This window comes from Actinia tenebrosa, unplaced genomic scaffold (genome assembly GCF_029948245.1).
Source record: "Actinia tenebrosa isolate PJP-AT-01 unplaced genomic scaffold, QUT_ActTen_1.0 PGA_scaffold12__29_contigs__length_12842862, whole genome shotgun sequence".
Lineage (NCBI taxonomy): Eukaryota > Metazoa > Cnidaria > Anthozoa > Actiniaria > Actiniidae > Actinia > Actinia tenebrosa.
This window is the reverse complement of record NW_028292572.1, coordinates 8,645,180-8,666,993: the sequence shown is the minus strand read 5'-3', so window position 1 is coordinate 8,666,993 and position 21,814 is coordinate 8,645,180. Positions and strand designations below refer to the sequence as shown.

Genomic DNA, 21,814 nt, shown 5'->3' with positions numbered 1-21,814 from the left:
GTCATTGTACCGTTACATTCTCTAAACGTGGAGACGGAACGGACGAGCGAGAGACTGTGGAAGAGTCCAGTCAGTGCATTCAGAATTTTGTTGTCGTCGCTGTTATTGCGAGACGTGACATTTACCCTTCCCTTAGTCCCTTCGTGTGGTAACGCAATAACAAACAACAGGAAAAAATTAATTAGTGTCACAAAGTATACTAAAATTGCACTGAATGTGTATCAGCTAAAATTATTCAAATCGACTTAACGTACTCGTTACTATTTATGATTCTAAACTATTCAAATAACACCGATATTATATATCTTTAATTATCAAATTTTAAAATCTTAAAAGTCTTAGGAAAATAAAGGTCGAAGATTGAGTAAAGCATGAATATTAATTTCCACTTCCGGGTTTCCTGGAAGTGAATTAATTTATTTTGACGCCTTTCTCGCCGCTTTGTACCATCCTTCGATAAGTATCCTTCGATAAGTATCCTTCGATAAAAGAGGATTAGGAATCGCGACCCGTTTTAACCAAGGTAAAACAAATGATTTTTGATAGTTTGAGATGTTGCCAGTTGAATATCGTACAGTATTTTTATCAATCACCTTTTGTTTCACTTTAAATGCGTTGGCTACAAAGATGGAGACGTTCTTAATTAAGGTCTTCACTTTTCGTTTAGTTTATGTAACGCTTTTTCGTGAATTTGCTCCCAAAAAACTAAGAATATTTCCTTTTTGTAATTCCACTGAGTTCGACGTAGTTGGAAATCATTTAAATTTTATTTTTTTGACTACTAAAATCTTTGATGTAAAAAAATACGGATGGCTTTTCGAGTGTTTGCGGCATGGAGCATATAGTTTTACATGTAATAAAGGCTTAAATATAATGAATTAGAAAAAGAAAGAGAAAATATTTACTAGAAAGCATATATAGCCTCTAGTTTTCCTTTTTTCCTTTTGGTTTTTAAAGAAACGCGTTTTTTATATCTGTTTTTATTGTTGTTGAAAACGCCATTCTGACTCATGCTGACACGTTACGTAATCGTCTATTTCTGCCAATGCATGCGTGACTTCAGTGAGTGAAAAGGTAGTGCGTGATCCATGCAGACCAATATATCTTACGCGCTATCAGCGTTATCTGACTTCTTTAGTGATGTCAGATCTTTACAAGGATTTTAAGAGGGAAGGGATTGTATATGTTTATGAAGCCCACGAATAGACCTCTTCGGCTTGGGGCAATGTTTTCCCATTTCAGACCACTTGTCATTTTCTTGACAATAAGATTCTTTGTTTGAGCTGTGTCCATATTCATATGTCTTCTCATGTGCAACTGAGCGCAAACCTTAAACAAAGAAATGATACTCTAATAATAACATGTTGTCTGAAATGCGAAAACATTACGTCAGAAGCCGAAGAGATCCACTGATTGAATGATGACAGAGACAAAAAATTTAAAAAAAAGATAGAAAGTTTCCTAGCGGCCCTAAGACTTTATGGAGATCTGTGACCCTGTCGGACAAAGCGCCGCTTTATTAAAATACTGTATCATGTTTTTATCTTGGCTTGCAACAACCGAGTCAGTTGTAGCCGGCTGCCCCTAAACGCGCGTTTCTCGTAAGTCTTTTTTTGAACTGTATTGCTGCAATTTCATTGATTATAGACGATGTCAGAAAGAAGCGTCCACTCCTACGAGCCAAGCTTGGCATACTACGTGAACTCGGTATCCGACCTCGACCACAAAGTAGTCCTTGCGTACAAGGGGGAAGACTCGGAAAAACAGAAGCAGCTGTTGGAACAGGGAGAAAAGAACTACTACGATGTTTTCGTTTGTGTGGATCATGGCTGGCATGGATTCGTACTTATTGTCCCGTGTGGAGACCCTTACACCAACCTTTTGTATGAGGGTTTGATGGAGGATAACCCCTATAAGATTCCAGGAAAACTCTTTTGTCGGAAATTCGAACTTCGTTTTGAAAACATGAAGGAGAGAATGTACAAGATCTCCAAGTCGGTAAAAGTATTTGAAGAAATCGAAAAATACACAAAGAAATTTTACTACATTGGAAGGTACGCAGACGTCCCCCTCCCAGGGCTGGACCTGGCTGCCTTGAGGGCGGCCCCCCATCGATACGAAACCTTGCTTAACGACTGCGTCGAATTCGCCAAGGAATATTGCGATGCTTTGCTCAGTTACTGTAGCAATGGACTGGAAATTGAGAAGGAAGTCAAGAGCAATATCAAGAAGGCCACTGCGTCAGGATTCACAGTAGAGAAGCTTTCTCGCCAAAGTTACTTCTCTGGGCTGATGGGTAACTTTTCGTTTGGTGGGGCGGATGTGACGAGTTTTTTGGCAGGGCGGCACGGTGCTGTACTTCTTTGTATTTTGATGCTCTTTTTCTTTCTCTGGCCCATAGTAGTCATTGTGTTGGCTAAGCATTATCAGTATATATAGCTGAGTGGAGTACGAAGCCCAATCCAGCATCATAGCATCATCATCACCTTTGTTGAGCTTTTTATTTTTAATTTTTCGTGACCTTTGTTGCAATAATAGAAACAATGGTTGCCCTGAGCTAATAGTTCCCAAAGTATTTCCTTGATGGACTTTATTAATCAGGAATGGATAGGAAAATTCGGCCCTGTTTTTAGTGGAATGAGAAATTTAGTATAAGATATTCTAGTGTACAAGAAAGATGTACTGTGATTAACAGGACAATAACAAAAGGTGCTAGCAGTTATCTTTGTGGTCCCGCTGTTTCTTCTGATAAAATATGTCCTTGGTGAAGAACCTGACAAGAAGGCTCAATAGATAGATACAGATAAGATGCATACAAATCTACCAATGCATTACTGTACTTCTCAATAGTCCCCTTCACAGTTCCCTGCGCCATCATTCAGAATTTTGTTGTCGTCGCTGTCATTGCGAGAAGTGACATATACCCTTCCCTTAGTCCCTTCGTATGGTAACGCAATGACAAACAACATGGAAAAATTAATTAGTGTCACAAAGTGTACTAAAATTACACTGAATTTGTATCAGCTAAAATTATTCAAATCGACTTAGCGTACTCGTTACTATTTATAATTCTAAACTATTCGAATAACACCGATATTATATATCTTTAATTATCAAATTTTAAAATCATAAAAATAGTAAGAAAATAAAGGTCGAAGAGGGACAAAACTATGAATATTAATTTCCACTTCCGGGTTTCCTGGACGTGAATTAATTGCCCTGTTTCACGATGACGTCACTGCTTGTTTATGTGGGGGATAGAATCGCCAAATCCAATAGAAAATTCAACAAAATTTGCTCCTAGCGAAACAGTTTAATCTAAAATGGCCTGGTTTTCAGATATAATATGTGTTAATATGTACTAAAAAATATTCTGAGCGTTTGCTGGCTATTCTACTTCTCTTCGTGGATTGATACGGGTTTTAGAACAAGTTTCGGTGAATTTGCGTTGAGTTGACCCCCTCCGACGACCATGATCCTTTGCGTTTAAACAATAGATTGTTTTAACGTGACGTCATAGTGAAATAGGTCAATTTATTTTGACGCCTTTCTCGCCACTTTGTACCATCCTTCGATAGGTATCCTTCGATAAAAGAGGATTAGGAATCGCAACCCGTTTTAACCAAGGTAAAAAAAGATTTTTGATAGTTTGAGATGTTGCCAGTTGAATATCGTACAGTATTTTTATCAATCACCTTTTGTTTCACTTTAAACGCGTTGGCTACAAAGATGGAGACGTTCTTAATTAAGGTCTTCACTTTTCGTTTAGTTTATGTAACGCTTTTTCGTGAATTTGCTCCCAAAAAACTAAGAATATTTCCTTTTTGTAATTCCACTGAGTTAGACGTAGATTAAAATCATTTGAATTTTTTTTTTTTTTTGACTACTAAGATCTTATAGATGTAAAAAAATACGGATGGCTTTTCGAGTGTTTGCGGCATGGAGCATATAGTTTTACATGTAATAAAGGCTTTGATATAATGAATTAGAAAAAGAAAGAGAAAATATTTACTAGAAAGCATATATAGCCTCTAGTTTTCCTTTTTTTCTTTTGGTTTTTAAAGAAACGCGATTTTTCTATCTGTTTTTATCGTTGTTGAAAACGCCATTCTGACTCATGCTGACACGCGGTTGTTTTTATCAATCTCCTTAATTTTGTTTCAATGCGTTGGCTACAAAAGATGGAGACGTTCTTAACTAAGGTCTTCACTTTTCGTTTAGTTAATGTTATGCTTTTTCGAGAATTTGCTCCCAAAAAACTAAGAATATTTCCTTTTTGTAATTCCACTGAGTTCGACGTAGGTTGAAATCATTTGAATTTTATTTTTTTGACTACTAAGGGACCATTCATTATTTATGCCAGGGAGGGGGCTGGCAAGAATTGGGAGGGGGTCACGATAAATTCAGAGGACTCAAGAGGGGGGTCAGCAGAAATATGGCAGCAAATTTGAGGGGTCATCTAGTTTTTGTTGTCAGCATAATATTAATAAAAAAGTTTAGTAAAAGGAAACAATCACTTTCTTTAGTAGAAATCTTAACTATATTAGCTTATACTAAGTACACATAAATACAATTTTTAATCAGTAGTAAATCATAAATCAATAGTATAAGCTCAGTCTCAAATACTTCTGACTGTTCGTATGCCGGCGTAGAATGGTTAGAAATATAAAAATTGTTCATTGTATCTTGATTGCGACGGCCGAATATTTCGTCTAGATCGACGTGGAATAACGTCGATAACTTGCTGAAAGCCTTCCTCATCGTTGCTATTGCTTTCTATAGAGTCCTCACTACTTTGATATGCAATCACAAGGTCATCCTCATCACTGTCACTCTCTTCACTACTGCTTCTTGATGATTCAGCGTCTTTGGGATCTTCCTCAGGCAGATTACCAGTGTGATTGTCTAGTCCTACTCGTCCGGCACTGCAGACGTGTGCTAAAACCCTTTGAACTTTATCGGGTTTTTTTTCCTCTAAGTGAGAGATTAAAGTGCTTTAAATATTTTTCTAGCTCTTTGACTTTTAATTTTTGGATTGCCCCAGTCTTAACGAGAACGTCCCAATCATATTCCTCAAAATGCTTCTGCTCCCTCTTCTGACGCTGCTCTTTCCTGTCATTTTCTCGGATATTCTTTGTTCTTGCTAAAGTAGCTAGATGAAGTAAATAATCCTCTACTAATTGCTTTTCCACAATATATTTGCTAGAAAACAGCGATATTGCTTCTTCGTCACCAAGTTTTAATGTGCCATCCTTGAATGCTGCTTTGATGTTGTGCCTAGGTTGCCAGTCATCTGGAGGGCGAGATTCATCATCATGATCGTTATTACCATAAGAGTCGAACACATCTTTGTAGTGAAACGTAAGTAATTTGGATGTGTCTGGCACTGGTCTAGGAATGCGACGCATTGTAGGACTAATCCATTCTCTTTCCTTGCATTCTTTACATGGTTCTCCATCAGAAGAAGTTTTTGAACAGTCACCTTTGAGAAACTCAAGGTAGAGTTCACCTCGCTGGTAATGTTTGTCGCGAAAATCAATTATTTTCTTAATGTACGCAGCACCTGGTACTTCCTTTTTCTGCTCATTACTCTTTGAAGAATATTCTTTTAAAAAAGCTTGGTTGAAAAATAACCCCTCTTCTTCAAACAGGCAAAGAAAATTAAGCAGAACAAGAAAAAAGCAGAAAGAAGAAAGGCAAAGCGGCTAGAAAACTCCATATTATTTTTGAAGTCAAAACTTATTAAAGCGAATTCATTAGACAAGTTAGATGACTGCATCACAAAGGATATGCTGCAGATTGAACAATTAGAGACATTAAGAAGAGATAGACACCAAAAAGCATTAACTAAGTTACTTGAAAATTATAATTGGCATGCTGATGCAAGGAAGTGTGTTATGGTTAAGCTTACTGAGTGGGCTTTGATAGACAAAGAAAAAGAGTCAAAAGAAGAAGAGGAGGAAGAAGAAGATGAGCTTGAGGAAGACAAGGAGGAGCTTGAGGAAGAGGAGGATGAGCTTGAGGAAGAAGAAGGAGGAGCTTGAGGAAGAGGAGGAGGATCTTGGAGAAGAGAAAGGAGTTTTATTTGTTACTAAACCAATTCATTTCATTTGTTATTTAAAAGAACTGTTGATTGAGCTATTTAAATAGAAGAATGTTGATGAAAACTTGTACTTTAGTTAATATTTAATATTTAAGGGAAGGAGGGGGGCTATGTAGATTTCCAATAACCTCTGTAGGGGTCACGAGCTTTTTTCATTACACTATATTGGGGCTGGGAATTTTTTTTTATTATTTCAAAATATTGCCAGCCCCCTCCCTGGCATAAATAATGAATGGTCCCTAAGATCTTATAGATGTAAAAAAATACGAATGGCTTTTCGAGTGTTTGGGGCATGGAGCATATAGTTTTACATGTAATAAAGGCTTAAATATAATGAATTAGAAAAAGAAAGAGAAAATATTTACTAGAAAGCATATATAGCCTCTAGTTTTCCTTTTTTCCTTTTGGTTTTTAAAGAAACGCGATTTTTCTATCTGCTTTTATCGTTGTTGAAAACGCCATTCTGACTCATGCTGACACGGTTATTTTTATCAATCTTCTTAATTTTGTTTCAATGCGTTGGCTACAAAGATGGAGACGTTCCGTTAATTAAGGTCTTCACTTTTCGTTTAGTTAATGTTACGCTATTTCGAGAATTTGCTCACAAAAAACTAAGAATATTTCCTTTTTGTAATTCCACTGAGTTAGATGTAGGTTGAAATCATTTGAATTTTATTTTTTTGACTACTAAGATCTTATAGATGTAAAAAAATACGGATGGCTCTTCGAGTGTTTGCGGCATGGAGCATATAGTTTTACATGTAATAAAGGCTTTAATATAATGAATTAGAAAAAGAAAGAGAAAATATTTACTGGGAAGCATATTTAGCCTCTAGATTTCCTTTTTTTCTTTTGGTTTTTAAAGAAACGCGATTTTTATATCTGTTTTTATTGTTGTTGAAAACGCCATTCTCACTCATGCTGACACGGTACGTAATCGTCTATTTCTGCCAATGCATGTGTGACTTCAGTGAGTGAAAAGGTGATGCATGGAGGCCAATATATCTTACGCGCTATCAGCGTTATCTGACTTCTTTTAGTGATGTCAGGTCTTTACAAGGATTTTAAGAGGGAAGGGGTTGTATATGTTTATGAAGCGCACGAATAGACCTCTTCGGCTTGGGGTAATGTTTTCCCATACCACGTGTCATTCCCTTGAGAACAATATTCTCTGTTTGAGCTGTATCCATATTCATGTGTCTTCTCGCGTTGCAACCGAGCGCAAACCCTAAACAAAGAAATGATACTCAAGGGAATGACATGTGGTCTGCGGAAATGGAAAGATATTACGTCAGAACCGAAGGTCTATTGGTTGAATGATACCGAAACAAAAAATAAAAAATAAGATAGAAAAATTCCTAGCGGCCCTATGGAGATCTGTGACCCTGTTGGACAAAGCGCCGCTTTATTAAAATATCATGTTTTTATCTTACACTTGGCTCGCAACAACCGTGTCAGTTGTAGCCGGCTGCCCCAAAACGCGCGTTCCTTGTAAGTCTTTAAACTATATTGCTGTAATTTCATTGATTATAGACGATGTCGGAAAGAAGCGTCCACTCCTACGAGCCACGCTTTGCATACTACGTGAACTCGGTATCCGACCTCGACCACAAAGTAGTCCTTGCGCACAAGGGGGAAGACTCGGAAAAACAGAAGCAGCTGTTGGAACAGGGAGAAAAGAACCACTACGATGTCTACGTTTGTGTGGATAATGGCTGGCATGGATTCGTACTCATCGTCCCGTGTGGAGACCCTTACACCAACCTTTTGTATAAGGGTTTAATGGAGGATAACCCCTATAAGATTCCAGGAAAACTCCCTTGTCGGAAATTCGAACTTTGTTTCGAAGACATGAAGCAGAGAATGTACAAGATCTCCAAGTCGGAAAAAGTATTTGAAGAAATCGAAACATACATAAAGAAATTTTACTACATTGGAAGGTACGCAGACGTCCCCCTTCCAGGGCTGGACCTGGCTGCCTCGAGGGCGGCCCCCAAACGATACGAAACCTTGCTTAACGACTGCGTCGAATTCGCCAAGGAATATTGCTGTGCTTTGCTTAGTTACTGTAGCAATGGACTGGAAATTGAGAAGGAAGTCAAGAGCAATATCAAGAAGGCCACTGCGTCAGGATTCACAGTAGAGAAGCTTTCTCGCCAAAGTTACTTCTCTGGGCTGATGGGTAACTTTTCGTTTGGTGGGCCGAATGTGACGAGCTTTTTGGCAGGGCGGCACGGTGCTGTACTTCTTTGTATTTTGATGCTCTTTTTCTTTCTCTGGCCCATAGTAGTCATTGTGTTGGCTAAGCATTATCAGTATATATAGCTGAGTGGAGTACGAAGCCCAATCCAGCATCATAGCATCATCATCACCTTTGTTGAGCTTTTTATTTTTAATTTTTCGTGACCTTTGTTGCAATAATAGAAACAATGGTTGCCCTGAGCTAATAGTTCCCAAAGTATTTCCTTGATGGACTTTATTAATCAGGAATGGATAGGAAAATTCGGCCCTGTTTTTAGTGGAATGAGAAATTTAGTATAAGATATTCTAGTGTACAAGAAAGATGTACTGTGATTAACAGGACAATAACAAAAGGTGCTAGCAGTTATCTTTGTGGTCCCGCTGTTTCTTCTGATAAAATATGTCCTTGGTGAAGAACCTGACAAGAAGGCTCAATAGATAGCACTCGACGAAATAATGGATTTGGTCATCATATGTCCGCTTGGCAAATGTTGGGCAAATATGGTGCTCTATATTTGCCCATACATTTGCCTATGCAGGCAAAGGTCGGGGTAAATTTCTAATAAATTTGCCATTGCTTTGCCATACATCTGAACACATGGGTAAATATGTTATATATTTGCCCTTAGTTTAGACGCATTTACCCAGTGGGGATATATGATAACCGTTTTTGCCCTATATTTGCCCTATTGTCAAATGAAGGGCACATATGAAATCAACTTTGCACTAGGCTTTGCCCCATATTTACCTGGGGAGCAAATACAATACCCCAAACTGAGTATATCCGATGTGAGGTTTCCGTTTCAATTTATTGCAATCAAAACTTTTCAAACAACTCAATAATTTTTCAACTGAATTATGATGGATGTTGGCTTGTTTTTACGACTTACGAGGGGGGAGTGCATGCAGGTCCATCTCAGTCATATGTGTCAATTTTTTCTCCTAACGCATGACATCAATGTTGCGACCACATTAATTCAATCATTGTTTTGCTTTGATGTCATGAAAGTGAGGTTATATGCGTTGATACACACAGGAAAAAACGCGGACGATGTATTTTTAATATGCGTAAGTCGTACATGCGTTTTTTCCAGTGACAATAAGAAAACTCATTAACCCATTAACCTCAGCTGCATTTCAAACCGCTAACATCTGTAATATTATTTGAAGCATCAATTTTGTTTAGTCTAAACATATGAATTCATCTTTTTTATTGGCAATATATGCAATTTCATTCATAATTATTTTAATTCATCTAATTTTAAACTCATCAAAGAATTCATTCAATTTTCATTTTGACTATCTAGTTACTGATGCACAGTTCAAACAGTTTATTTTTGATAGCTTTGAATATTTTTCCTGGATGATACTTTACTGTCATCTCCATCATCCGTACAATTTACGTTGTAAAGGACAAACAATTAATACTCTTTCTTTGTCAATAACATCGTAAGCAGCAACAAACTGGCTGTGTATCCTTTGTATGGGAATGAATGTAGAGGGCCCTTCCATTTCAAACAAGTTTCTGCACCAAATTTCATGTGGTCTGCCAATCCTGTGTCTTTCTGGATGTCGCTGATACCATCGAACCTTTGCCATACACAATGATTCCTGCTTGCCATCAATTATAATGGTTTGTTTAAGAAAGAAATCGACAACACCGGGGCGCAAGTCAAATGAATCGGTCTCAATACTGCCACTATATTGGCCACACCAACTTGCAAGAATGAAGGAAGAACGTTCCAGTCTAGAGTCAGAGGACCCTAGCTTTGTCCCCGAATATCCAATGGTACTAATTCTCTCAAACGTATCGGTAACACATTCAATGACCGAGTGTTGAGGTAAAATTGTTTCATAAGCTTTAAAGAGATATTCTGTATAGTCATCATCAAGAACATCAATGGATCGAGGTGAAAAACATGAGTATGCATTCATATTGCTCCACTCTAAGCAACGTAGTACTTGACCAACTGAAAGATTAAGTGTTGATGGTATTGATGGGATGCTTTCGCCAAGTGTTCCTACTTGTTGTGCCTCCTGAAGAAGTTGAAATACTGGTTGGAAAGTTTCTCGAAATCTCTCTGGTAAAGGGATATCTCTTAGTTCATGCTTTTGGAGAAATTTTCTCATGATTTGTATTTCAACAGATCTATTGTTAGTTCGAAACGCTCCTAAAATCCCATTGAAACGTTCGAAGCTGAAAAGCCAAAATGAATATACAGGCCCGTAATCTAAAATACATTGTTTGAGGTGCAGGTGTAGATGCATGTTTGGCGTAACACGTTCCTTTCCATATCTTTTTTCAAACGATTTACAAAATTCCACTAGGTAATCATGTCCTTCTTGTAGCTCTTCAGTTGTAATAAGTGGAGAGCAAAGGTGAAAGCAGGACAATACGAATAACCTCCACAGCTCCAAATCATCTGTTGGAACGATATTCCAAATGCAGAATACAGAATACAAGAGAGTCCATGTTTTCCACTGATCAGCAGTAAATCCTCCAAACGATGTTGATATCTTTTTCGGGAGACGCCCAATAAATGATGGTGCTTTGACGTCATCTACCTTTTCCTGGATTTTATTCAAATTTTCTTTAGAAATAATTGGCGTTTCAGCATTTAGCCATACATTTTTCATTAAATGTTTTGCTGTCCCTAAAAACAAATTGTGCATAGGATCAACAACATGGTAACGAGTACAATCGAAGTAAGGCAACTGTAAGAGTTCAGAATATCTTGTTCCAGTGGAAGTTTCAATTTGGTTTCGTTCATCAGCGGTTGTTGCATTGAGTATTTTCTGAGCCTCTCTTCGGTGCTCTTCATTTGTCCTTGGTGTATCGTCATCTTCGAAACCTGAAAAATCCATGCTACTAAAATCTCCGGGAAAAAATCTTGTGCACTTTGAGCACCCTCGGTGAGCAGTACATCCTAAGAAACCGCAAACTTTTCTTAGTGCAGGAATGTCACAAGCAATACAAAGGAGGGCAGCTCGAAAACATCTTGCTGTTCTACTCCCATGAGGCCGAACTTGGATGCCTTCGTGCCACAATAAGTTCAATTCGGCTACAAGTGGTTGTAAGTACGTATTGATATTCAATTTGGGCTCGTGTGGACCAGGTATTACCCCAACTATTATTACGTTTTCCTCTTTGTACCTTTCTTTTCTCGGAAGATTTAGGAGGACCATATATATGACTCCAACGCTATAGACACTGTGCTTAAAAGGCTGAAACCAGTCAACATTCAGCATAAAAGCATAATTATTAGGCTGGGCAAGGAAAGGAGTGCCGTTAAAATATTGCCAATCTTTCCACACTTGGCCATCGTAAATATCAACTAAAATATCGTCCGGTACATTCCGATTTCTCCAAATCTCACATTTTTGTACAAAGTCTGGTCGCTTAATAAAGTGAGTTAGAGTGTCTCTGATGCTTTTATAACAATAAACTTTATGTGGGTACAATTTCGTCTGTCCATTTTTCAAACGAATTTCCTTAAGCAATTCCGCTCCACAAGGTGTGCGGCGAAACAATTGACGGTGATTCGGAAAAGCAATGTGAGAACATGGTTTAGCAATGACACGCCCGAATCTTGTTGTTATGCAGTCTTGAAAACGGTATAGGGTGTCGCATTTCGGACAAACAACATACTTTGAATGCTTATCTTTAAAAGAAAGATAATTTTTCAAGAGTTTGAAGGAGCTCGGGAAAACCAATACTGCGGTTGGGAAAATGATTGGCGAAAGCTCACACAAAACCTCAAAAATCGCTTTAAAAAAGGCGAGGAGAATATCAATGCCTCGGTCTGGTACAGAAAAGTATGCAGACCAAAAGCACACAAACAAGGCAATCCAGTTAATAAGGGTCACTCGGGAACTTGCTTCGACGGCAACGCTTATTTCTGCACTAGATTGTTCAAAATCTCTTTCTACGTCTTCGATATCAATATCCCAAGTTTCAACCAATCTCCTTCTTTCATTTCCTCTTATCTCTTCATGGTCAGATTCACTGTCCAACTTGTCATCCCAAAACACTTGATCTTCTTCCTCAAAGTTATTTATTCCGTCTCCTTTAAACATAAGCAAATACGATGTATTTTATTCATTCGGCATTGTATAACTGCAACATAGTATAAGATAAAGTCTGAAACCATTATAATACTAGAAAAAAAAATGTCAGTAAAAAAAACCTCATGGGCTAAGGGACCGGTCATTATTTAAGTTGGGGGGGGGGGGGGGGAGAAAAAATTGGGGGGGGGGGGGGCCTGAAATTTTTGCTAGTGAAAGTCTTGAAATTTAAAAATGACTTTTAGGGAAAATTTTTAAATTTTTTACTACAATCCATGGGGGGTTTTCGATAAACTTGGATGCCTTCAAAGGGGGGCCTTGAAATTTTTTTGCGTCACTGACAATTTCTCCTCCACCCCCCCTCCCTACCTCCAACTTAAATAATGACCGGTCCCTAAATGTATAATTTTGACCCAAATTTTGCTCTGAAAATAAATGATTTCCATTGAAAATAAAATATAAATTTCTAAGTCAGCAAAACAACAATTTATAATTCGTAAAAGAAAAATGATAAATCGAAAATAAAAAACCCAAGAGACATATTAAATAAATTACTTATAATTGTATTTCTCTAACTTGACAAACATGTTTTGCCGGATACCATGCTATCTCAGGATGACCACAGTCATGAATTGATTTGGAGACAAAAATGTACAGCAATATCCATTTGAACATAGTAAATTCTTTTTGGCGTTTTAAATGAGTTATCTCTAGCTATGATTTTATAAACTCTTTGAATGAACCTTTCTGAATGAACACTGAGGTTTTAATGGCAACCATAAGCCGATTACTTAATAATGCACCCTTCTTAAAAGTAACGGTGAAAACGAGGCTAAGATAGAAATAGAAAAGAATCATTTGTACCTCTAACTTAATCTCGCTTCAATAACACTAATGCTTGGTAGTAAATCCAATAGGGGAGCTAGATCATGTGCAAATCAGCCGCTTGTTAAAGATTCAGTCTTTTATCTATGCAGTTTGACTTTAACATTTAAAGATTATATAATCTAATCATCAAATAAACGTATAACATCAATACCTTTTTGTGAAGTAGCTGGTAAGAATTCGTCACTTGATGGTTGGTTTGTATTTGGCACATCAGAGGAGTCTTGATCAGTTTGGTCCAAAACGTTTATCTCGCTGTAGTCATTAGAAGAAGTGTCGTTCTGGCCGTCAATCTCGTGAGTGAAAATACTATCATTTGAGTCTTCGTCGTCATTCCGCTGTAATTGCCATTGATTTGTTAAAGGATCATAAAATTCTTCTTTGTGACGGCAAAATACTCTGTAATGTAAATCTTCGTTACAATGAAAGCAATGATAACGCTTTGACATCGCAGAAGACATTTTGTTTTCCAGAACTATATAATTAAAAAGACGGTGTGTATCATTGGGATAATTACTCAAAATCCAAGCATTTTGAATGGCTAACAGCCATATTCCAGCGTAATAAAGTTCCACGTCCATCAACCACATGCCACTGGACAAAAGCACGCCGGATCTTTATTACCGCGCCCTTTTCCTTAGAGCTGTCACTGTTGACGGCAGATAATGGTACGATGGTTTTAGAGCTAGAAGCTAATCAAGTTTATTGCAATGATATTTCGTGAATCTAGGCTTTAGAAAAAAATTCATAACTTTATAAAATGGAGCAAATAGCTTTAAGATAATAGATATATTACTTAACATGAATCCTGGATACAACTTCAGCATTTTTATAAGACAGTTATTCCTTTTTTTATTATTAGACTTCATTATATGAACGTATATGTCATCACAAGTCACGTGATACGCCGTGATAGATAGGGGGTAGATTTGTTCGGTGGATGTGCTTATTCGTTCATTCGCCTTTTGGTCACAAACAGGTAACAAACTCTGTCGGTCATCTAGTTTCCCGCACATTCTATATCTTTGCTTATAAATTGCGTTCATTCGTCGCGATCAAAAAATGGGAAGAACATCTACACCTTTACCAGGACGCCCAATGCCAATCCATTCTGTTACTGCAACTACCAGTACAAGCAGTACCAGTAGACATACTGAAAATGGCGCCAATTCTCAAAGGCTTAATATACTTATTCCCTCTGTCCCTGGTGGTAACGAGGATGTGCTAAGAGAACACAGAAATCGCCTATTGCAAGCAACAAGCGAGAATGAGAACGTTGACCCCGACAGCGAAAAAGAAGAAATTTCTTCAAATTTCGAAACGATTGTGAAACAGTTTAAAGAACTGCAAGCACAAAACCGCCAAATACTAGCCGCCTTAAAAGAAAGCCAGCAGAACAAGGACAACAGCAAGACCAAGATTACTGTCTCAAAGGCTGTTGCAGTAAGTAAAGTGGCAATATTTAAAAAAGCAAGCTATTTTTATTGATAATTTTACTGGGAATTCTTGGCGCGAAGAGTAGTTGGTATAATTATGCAGCGGTATAATTTATGCAATGCTAAAATTGGCGGGAAACCCGCCATGGTAGTGGTTAATGCTACCAAACTTTACTATTGATTTCCAATAACAAGACACTGAATGATAATGATAATTTCCTTTTTTGTAAAGGAATTGATTTGATTTCGATTTTTTCCCCAATATTATACAATCACAGCCATACAAATAATGAAAACATTATTACTATGTCTAAGAATAACTTAAGGTACATCTTATGATTTTAATGAATTATATTATGTTATTACAGTCTGAAGTACGCTTGGTAGCAAAGAAATTACGGGACAGGGAAGAAAACCCTCTTATATGGGATTTTACTAAAGCGTAAGTATGAAAATTTAATAAAAATGATCTTGTCTGAATCATCCATAGTTTCTTTCCATATTAAGTTTCCACTTACCACTCAAATATGGCATTTCCTAATTAGTTTCAGAGATGACGTCAACGAACAGATTAATAACGCAATAAGGGATAGAGTTCTGAATGTTCATAAGGATGTCTCTGCCGTCGAGTTAGAAGGTATTTATGTATTTTATATTACGAAGTGCGAAAGGCCTTATGCACCTATCAAAGTTAACACGGGGGGGAGGGGTGAGGACAAAGGGTGGTGGTGGTCGGGGGGGGGGGGGGGGAGGGGGTAACGAAATCCTTTTAGAAATATTCAAATGCCGAAGGGAGGGGAAGCAGTTTGAAATAAAATAACATGGAAAAAAAAAAAAAAAAAAAAAAAAGGAAAAAAAACGAAACAAAACAAAGCAAAAACAAATGGATGCTAAAGGAGTAATTGTCGGCCAAATGCCAAAATTTCTAACAAATTTTGTCTCAAGTTTTAATATATGGGTACTTGATATAATTTCAGCTGCCCTTAAAAGTCACTTTCTGACGAGAAGGAAGAGAAACAAAAGAGAGCGTTCAGGGGCCCTTGGAAGGCATCAAAAGATGCAGCGGAAAACACAAAGAAAACAAAATGTGAGTAAACTGAATTTGCAACGATTATGACTTTGTTTAATAAGAAACTTTGACTGACGGTGTTTTTTTTTCTTTTTTCTTTTAGCTCCTAAAATCCAGATCCAAGGCAGCGGACTTGTCAACCTCGCTATCACCAGGGGACAAAGAGAAAGTCAAGGCAATTATGAAACTGGAGTATATGTCATCAGAGGAGTCGATGTCAGAGGCGGATGACCAGGCTGATGACGATACAGCGGACAGTGGCTCTGATAACGAAGGGGGCCCTACTAAGCAGAGTAAAGTTTTAATAAAACACCCTCTGCCATGGAGAAGCCCCCTAGCTAATCAGTTCATGGAAAGCATGGACCGAAAGGCAAAAAGGAGGCTGTCAGAGCGCAGTCTCACCATGCTTTTGAAGCGGAAAATCGGGGAGCCGTCAAGACGCCCAAGGCCATCTGGAGGTCCCGAATGGGCATTGAGAGCCTAAAGGTTTTTATCAAATCAAGGGCACTGGGACACCGAACGTGGTTGGGGTTTCTACGAGTTTTATGAATTAAATCTTGTGTCACTGTTCCTCCGTTCCTTTGGCCTGATTTCTAGGGTTTTCCTTCTTCTTTCGATTACTTGAACGTTATACTCGTTTACTTGAAGAAATCCAAAGGTCAAACGGTATAGCAGCGGCTATTTAAGCCTATTGACCTTTGGATTTCTTAAAGTAAACAAGTATAATGTTCAAATAATCGAAAGAAGAAGGAAAACCCTAGAAATCAGGCCAAAGGAACGGAGGAACAGTGACACAAGATTTAATTCATAAAACTCGTAGAAACCCAACCACGTTCGGTGTCCTTAATTAAGTTTTTGCAGTTATAAATGAAGTGTACTACTACAGAATATCTAAAAAGAATCGTACATAAGCCACAGATCGATTGACAACTAAATATATTATGATCTCCTTTCACAAATTCTGTCACAAGATGAAACAAACACCTATAATTAATTTACAGAACTAGCATTTTCAATTAGTTGTAGTTAACAAATTGTTCATAGTTAATCAGTCGTCAAGAAAAGGAAATTCACAATAAAAATGTTTCAGTATGATTTATGTCTTTTTTCCTGCTTCTTAGTATAGGTTAGCTATGTTTAAAGTATGAGGTGGTTGTCACGACATATATCGTTTCTAATTTTTTTGGCCTGCCATAAGTGACAATAGCTGAAGACTGATAATATAGTTAAATTTAGCAAATATGATGAGCATAATTCAACTGAGCAAATATGGCTAAGACGCGCTGGTACATCTGAGGCATTAAGGGGGCATTAATCACATATACGGTCAGAGCATATCGCATGGTATACGTAAGGCATAAATCACATATACGGCCTGGAAAAATACAGGGTATATGTAAGGCATTAATCACATATACCGCCTGGGCAAAGACAGGGTATATGTAAGGCATTAATCACATATACGACCTGGGCAAAGACAGGGTATACGTAAGGCATTAATCACATATACGGCCTGGGCAAACACAGGTTATATGTAAGGCATAAATCACATATACGGCCTGGGGAAACACAGGGTATATGTAAGGTATAAATCACATATACGGCCTGGGGAAACACAGGGTATAAGTAAGGCATAAATCACATATACGGCCTGGGCAAAGACAGGGTATATGTAAGGCATAAATCACATATACGGCCTGGGAAAATACAGGGTATATGTAAGGCATTAATCACATATACGGCCTGGGCAAAGACAGGGTAAATGTAAGGCATAAATCACATATACGGCCTGGGAAAATACAGGGTATATGTAAGGCATGAATCACATATACGGCCTGGGGAAACACAGGGTATACGTAAGACATAAAACACATATACGGGCTGGGCAAATACGTGCACATATCAAATGAGCATTCACATTTACTACCGGGTAAATGTATGGATGATATGATATCTGCTACATATTTGCCGTTTGGGATTTTACTGGGCCATACGGACTTTGCCATCTGTGCCCATGGGATAAATGTGTAGGTACATATCATATACAGTCACTGGGCAAATATTGTTTACTATTAGTCAAATATGATATTTGCCCATATATTTGTCTATATGTTTGCCTACATGACAAATCCATTTTTTCGTCGAGTGTAGATACAGATAAGATGCATACAAATCTACCAATGCATTACTGTACTTCTCAATAGTCCCCTTCACAGTTCCCTGCGCCATCATTCAGAATTTTGTTGTCGTCGCTGTCATTGCGAGAAGTGACATATACCCTTCCCTTAGTCCCTTCGTATGGTAACGCAATGACAAACAACATGGAAAAATTAATTAGTGTCACAAAGTGTACTAAAATTACACTGAATTTGTATCAGCTAAAATTATTCAAATCGACTTAGCGTACTCGTTACTATTTATAATTCTAAACTATTCGAATAACACCGATATTATATATCTTTAATTATCAAATTTTAAAATCATAAAAATAGTAAGAAAATAAAGGTCGAAGAGGGACAAAACTATGAATATTAATTTCCACTTCCGGGTTTCCTGGACGTGAATTAATTGCCCTGTTTCACGATGACGTCACTGCTTGTTTATGTGGGGGATAGAATCGCCAAATCCAATAGAAAATTCAACAAAATTTGCTCCTAGCGAAACAGTTTAATCTAAAATGGCCTGGTTTTCAGATATAATATGTGTTAATATGTACTAAAAAATATTCTGAGCGTTTGCTGGCTATTCTACTTCTCTTCGTGGATTGATACGGGTTTTAGAACAAGTTTCGGTGAATTTGCGTTGAGTTGACCCCCTCCGACGACCATGATCCTTTGCGTTTAAACAATAGATTGTTTTAACGTGACGTCATAGTGAAATAGGTCAATTTATTTTGACGCCTTTCTCGCCACTTTGTACCATCCTTCGATAGGTATCCTTCGATAAAAGAGGATTAGGAATCGCAACCCGTTTTAACCAAGGTAAAAAAAGATTTTTGATAGTTTGAGATGTTGCCAGTTGAATATCGTACAGTATTTTTATCAATCACCTTTTGTTTCACTTTAAATGCGTTGGCTACAAAGATGGAGACGTTCTTAATTAAGGTCTTCACTTTTCGTTTAGTTTATGTAACGCTTTTTCGTGAATTTGCTCCCAAAAAACTAAGAATATTTCCTTTTTGTAATTCCACTGAGTTAGACGTAGATTGAAATCATTAGAATTTCATTTTTTCGACTACTAAGATCTTTGATGTAAAAAAATACGGATGGCTTTTCGAGTGTTTGCGGCATGGAGCATATAGTTTTACATGTAATAAAGGCTTAATATAATGAATTAGAAAAAGAAAGAGAAAATATTTACTAGAAAGCATATATAGCCTCTAGTTTTCCTTTTTTCCTTTTGGTTTTTAAAGAAACGCGATTTTTCTATCTGTTTTTATCGTTGTTGAAAACGCCATTCTGACTCATGCTGACACGCGGTTATTTTTATCAATCTCCTTAATTTTGTTTCAATGCGTTGGCTACAAAAGATGGAGACGTTCTTAACTAAGGTCTTCACTTTTCGTTTAGTTTATGTAACGCTTTTTCGAGAATTTGCTCCCAAAAATCTAAGAATATTTCCTTTTTGTAATTCCACTGAGTTCGACGTAGGTTGAAATCATTTGAATTTTATTTTTTTGACTACTAAGATCTTTGATGTAAAAAAATACGAATGGCTTTTCGAGTGTTTGGGGCATGGAGCATATAGTTTTACATGTAATAAAGGCTTTGATATAATGAATTAGAAAAAGAAAGAGAAAATATTTACTGAGAAGCATATATAGCCTCTAGTTTTCCTTTTTTTATTTTGGTTTTTAAAGAAACGCGATTTTTATATCTGTTTTTATTGTTGTTGAAAACGCCATTCTCACTCATGCTGACACGGTACGCAATCGTCTATTTCTGCCAATGCATGTGTGACTTCAGTGAGTGAAAAGGTGATGCATGGAGGCCAATATAACTTACGCGCTATCAGCGTTATCTGACTTCTTTTAGTGATGTCAGGTCTTTACAAGGATTTTAAGAGGGAAGGGGTTGTATATGTTTATGAAGCGCACGAATAGACCTCTTCGGCTTGGGGTAATGTTTTCCCATACCACGTGTCATTCCCTTGAGAACAATATTCTCTGTTTGAGCTGTATCCATATTCATGTGTCTTCTCGCGTTGCAACCGAGCGCAAACCTTAAACAAAGAAATGATACTCAAGGGAATGACATGTGGTCTGCGGAAATGGAAAGATATTACGTCAGAACCGAAGGTCTATTGGTTGAATGATACCGAAACAAAAAATAAAAAATAAAAAATAAGATAGAAAAATTCCTAGCGGCCCTATGGAGATCTGTGACCCTGTTGGACAAAGCGCCGCTTTATTAAAATATCATGTTTTTATCTTACACTTGGCTCGCAACAACCGTGTCAGTTGTAGCCGGCTGCCCCAAAACGCGCGTTCCTTGTAAGTCTTTAAACTATATTGCTGTAATTTCATTGATTATAGACGATGTCGGAAAGAAGCGTCCACTCCTACGAGCCACGCTTTGCATACTACGTGAACTCGGTATCCGACCTCGACCACAAAGTAGTCCTTGCGCACAAGGGGGAAGACTCGGAAAAACAGAAGCAGCTGTTGAAGCAGGGAGAAAAGAACCACTACGATGTCTACGTTTGTGTGGATCATGGCTTGCATGGATTCGTACTTATCGTCCCGTGTGGAGACCCTTACGCCAACCTTTTGTATAAGGGTTTAATGGAGGATAACCCCTATAAGATTCCAGGAAAACTCTTTTGTCGGAAATTCGAACTTCGTTTTGAAAACATGAAGGAGAGAATGTACAAGATCTCCAAGTCGGTAACGGTATTTGAAAAAATCGAAAAATACACAAAGAAATTTTACTACGTTGGAAGGTACGCAGACGTCCCCCTTCCAGGGCTGGACCTGGCTGCCTCGAGGGCGGCCCCCCAACGACGCGAAACCTTGCTTAACGACTGCGTCGAATTCGCCAAGGAATATTGCTATGCTTTGCTCAGTTACTGTAGCAATGGACTGGAAATTGAGAAGGAAGTCAAGAGCAATATCAAGAAGGCCACTGCGTCAGGATTCACAGTAGAGAAGCTTTCTCGCCAAAGTTACTTCTCTGGGCTGATGGGTAACTTTTCGTTTGGTGGGGCGAATGTGACGAGCTTTTTGGCAGGGCAGCACGGTGCTATACTTCTTTGTATTTTGATGCTCTTTTTCTTTCTCTGGCCCATAGTAGTCATTGTGTTGGCTAAGCGTTATCAGTATATATAGCTGAGTGGAGTACGAAGCCCAATCCAGCATCATAGCATCATCATCTCCTTTGTTGAGCTTTTTATTTTTAAATTTTCGTGACCTTTGTTGCAATAATAGAAACAATGGTTGCCCTGAGCTAATAGTTCCCAAAGTATTTCCTTGATGGACTTTATTAATCAGGAATGAATACTAAAATTCGGCCCTGTTTTTAGTGGAATGAGATAATTGGTAGCAAACATTCTAGTGTACAAGAAAGATTCAGTTTAACAGGACAATAACAAAAGGTGTTAGCAATTTATTGCTTATGTTTCCGCTTCAAAAAATTGATCTATCCGTCTATTTGTTCATATTTTAAACATAGAGTATTCAATTGAGGAATATAAATCGCACGCGGGTGTCTCTTTAGAGTAACATAAACACGATGGGAGCTGTAGAGCAAGAGAGAAGCAAGCTTAGGAACATGAGACGTAGCCGAGTATTTCTCTTACTTCTCGAGTGCTCTACAGCTCTCAGAGTATTTATATTACAGTACAGAGACATAAGCAGCCGTTTTATAATGCTTTTATATGATATTTTTGAATGGCTAAGTTGCGCGAGCGTGTCTCTGTCCTGTGATATAAACACGGTAACTAGCCAATCTGCAGCGCGCGCGTTAAAACACAAATATTTTTTAATGCAAATAAAGCAGTTTTAATTGATCTCAAAAG

At 37.8% G+C, this 21,814-nt stretch overlaps 4 protein-coding genes across 5 annotated transcripts; 3 read left to right on the top strand and 1 right to left on the bottom strand.

The window, feature by feature from the left end:
• Positions 1-5: 5 nt before the first annotated feature.
• Positions 6-8,711, top strand: LOC116288179 (uncharacterized). 2 transcript variants are annotated; one of them, XR_016119404.1, is made up of 3 exons: positions 6-523; positions 1,648-3,627; positions 7,637-8,711. XR_016119404.1 is itself a non-coding variant. In XM_089028106.1 (2 exons), exon 2 carries the CDS (start codon positions 7,640-7,642, stop codon positions 8,426-8,428), a length of 789 nt encoding a protein of 262 aa, XP_088884232.1. In that variant the 5' UTR covers positions 2,436-3,627; positions 7,637-7,639; the 3' UTR covers positions 8,429-8,711. The 2 variants fall into 2 exon arrangements, 1 of the variants encoding a protein (XP_088884232.1); XM_089028106.1 differs by lacking the exon at positions 6-523 and having other exon boundaries at positions 2,436-3,627.
• A 979-nt stretch (positions 8,712-9,690) lies between these two features.
• LOC148912207 (uncharacterized) lies at positions 9,691-13,884 on the bottom strand. Its single transcript, XM_089028103.1, has 2 exons — positions 13,449-13,884; positions 9,691-12,411 (listed from the first exon to the last, which is right to left on the bottom strand). Exons 1-2 carry the CDS (start codon positions 13,882-13,884, stop codon positions 9,731-9,733), a joined length of 3,117 nt encoding a protein of 1,038 aa, XP_088884229.1. The 3' UTR covers positions 9,691-9,730.
• Positions 13,885-13,924: 40 nt separating this feature from the next.
• Positions 13,925-16,388, top strand: LOC148912206 (uncharacterized). The gene is made up of 5 exons (XM_089028105.1): positions 13,925-14,737; positions 15,099-15,172; positions 15,276-15,367; positions 15,708-15,817; positions 15,903-16,388. The coding sequence occupies exons 1-5, from the start codon at positions 14,357-14,359 to the stop codon at positions 16,281-16,283; spliced, it is 1,038 nt and encodes a 345-aa protein (XP_088884231.1). The 5' UTR covers positions 13,925-14,356; the 3' UTR covers positions 16,284-16,388.
• A 1,565-nt stretch (positions 16,389-17,953) lies between these two features.
• On the top strand, positions 17,954-21,813 carry LOC148912205 (uncharacterized). The gene is made up of 2 exons (XM_089028181.1): positions 17,954-18,780; positions 20,334-21,813. Exon 2 carries the CDS (start codon positions 20,337-20,339, stop codon positions 21,123-21,125), a length of 789 nt encoding a protein of 262 aa, XP_088884307.1. The 5' UTR covers positions 17,954-18,780; positions 20,334-20,336; the 3' UTR covers positions 21,126-21,813.
• The last annotated feature ends 1 nt before the right edge of the window (position 21,814 follows it).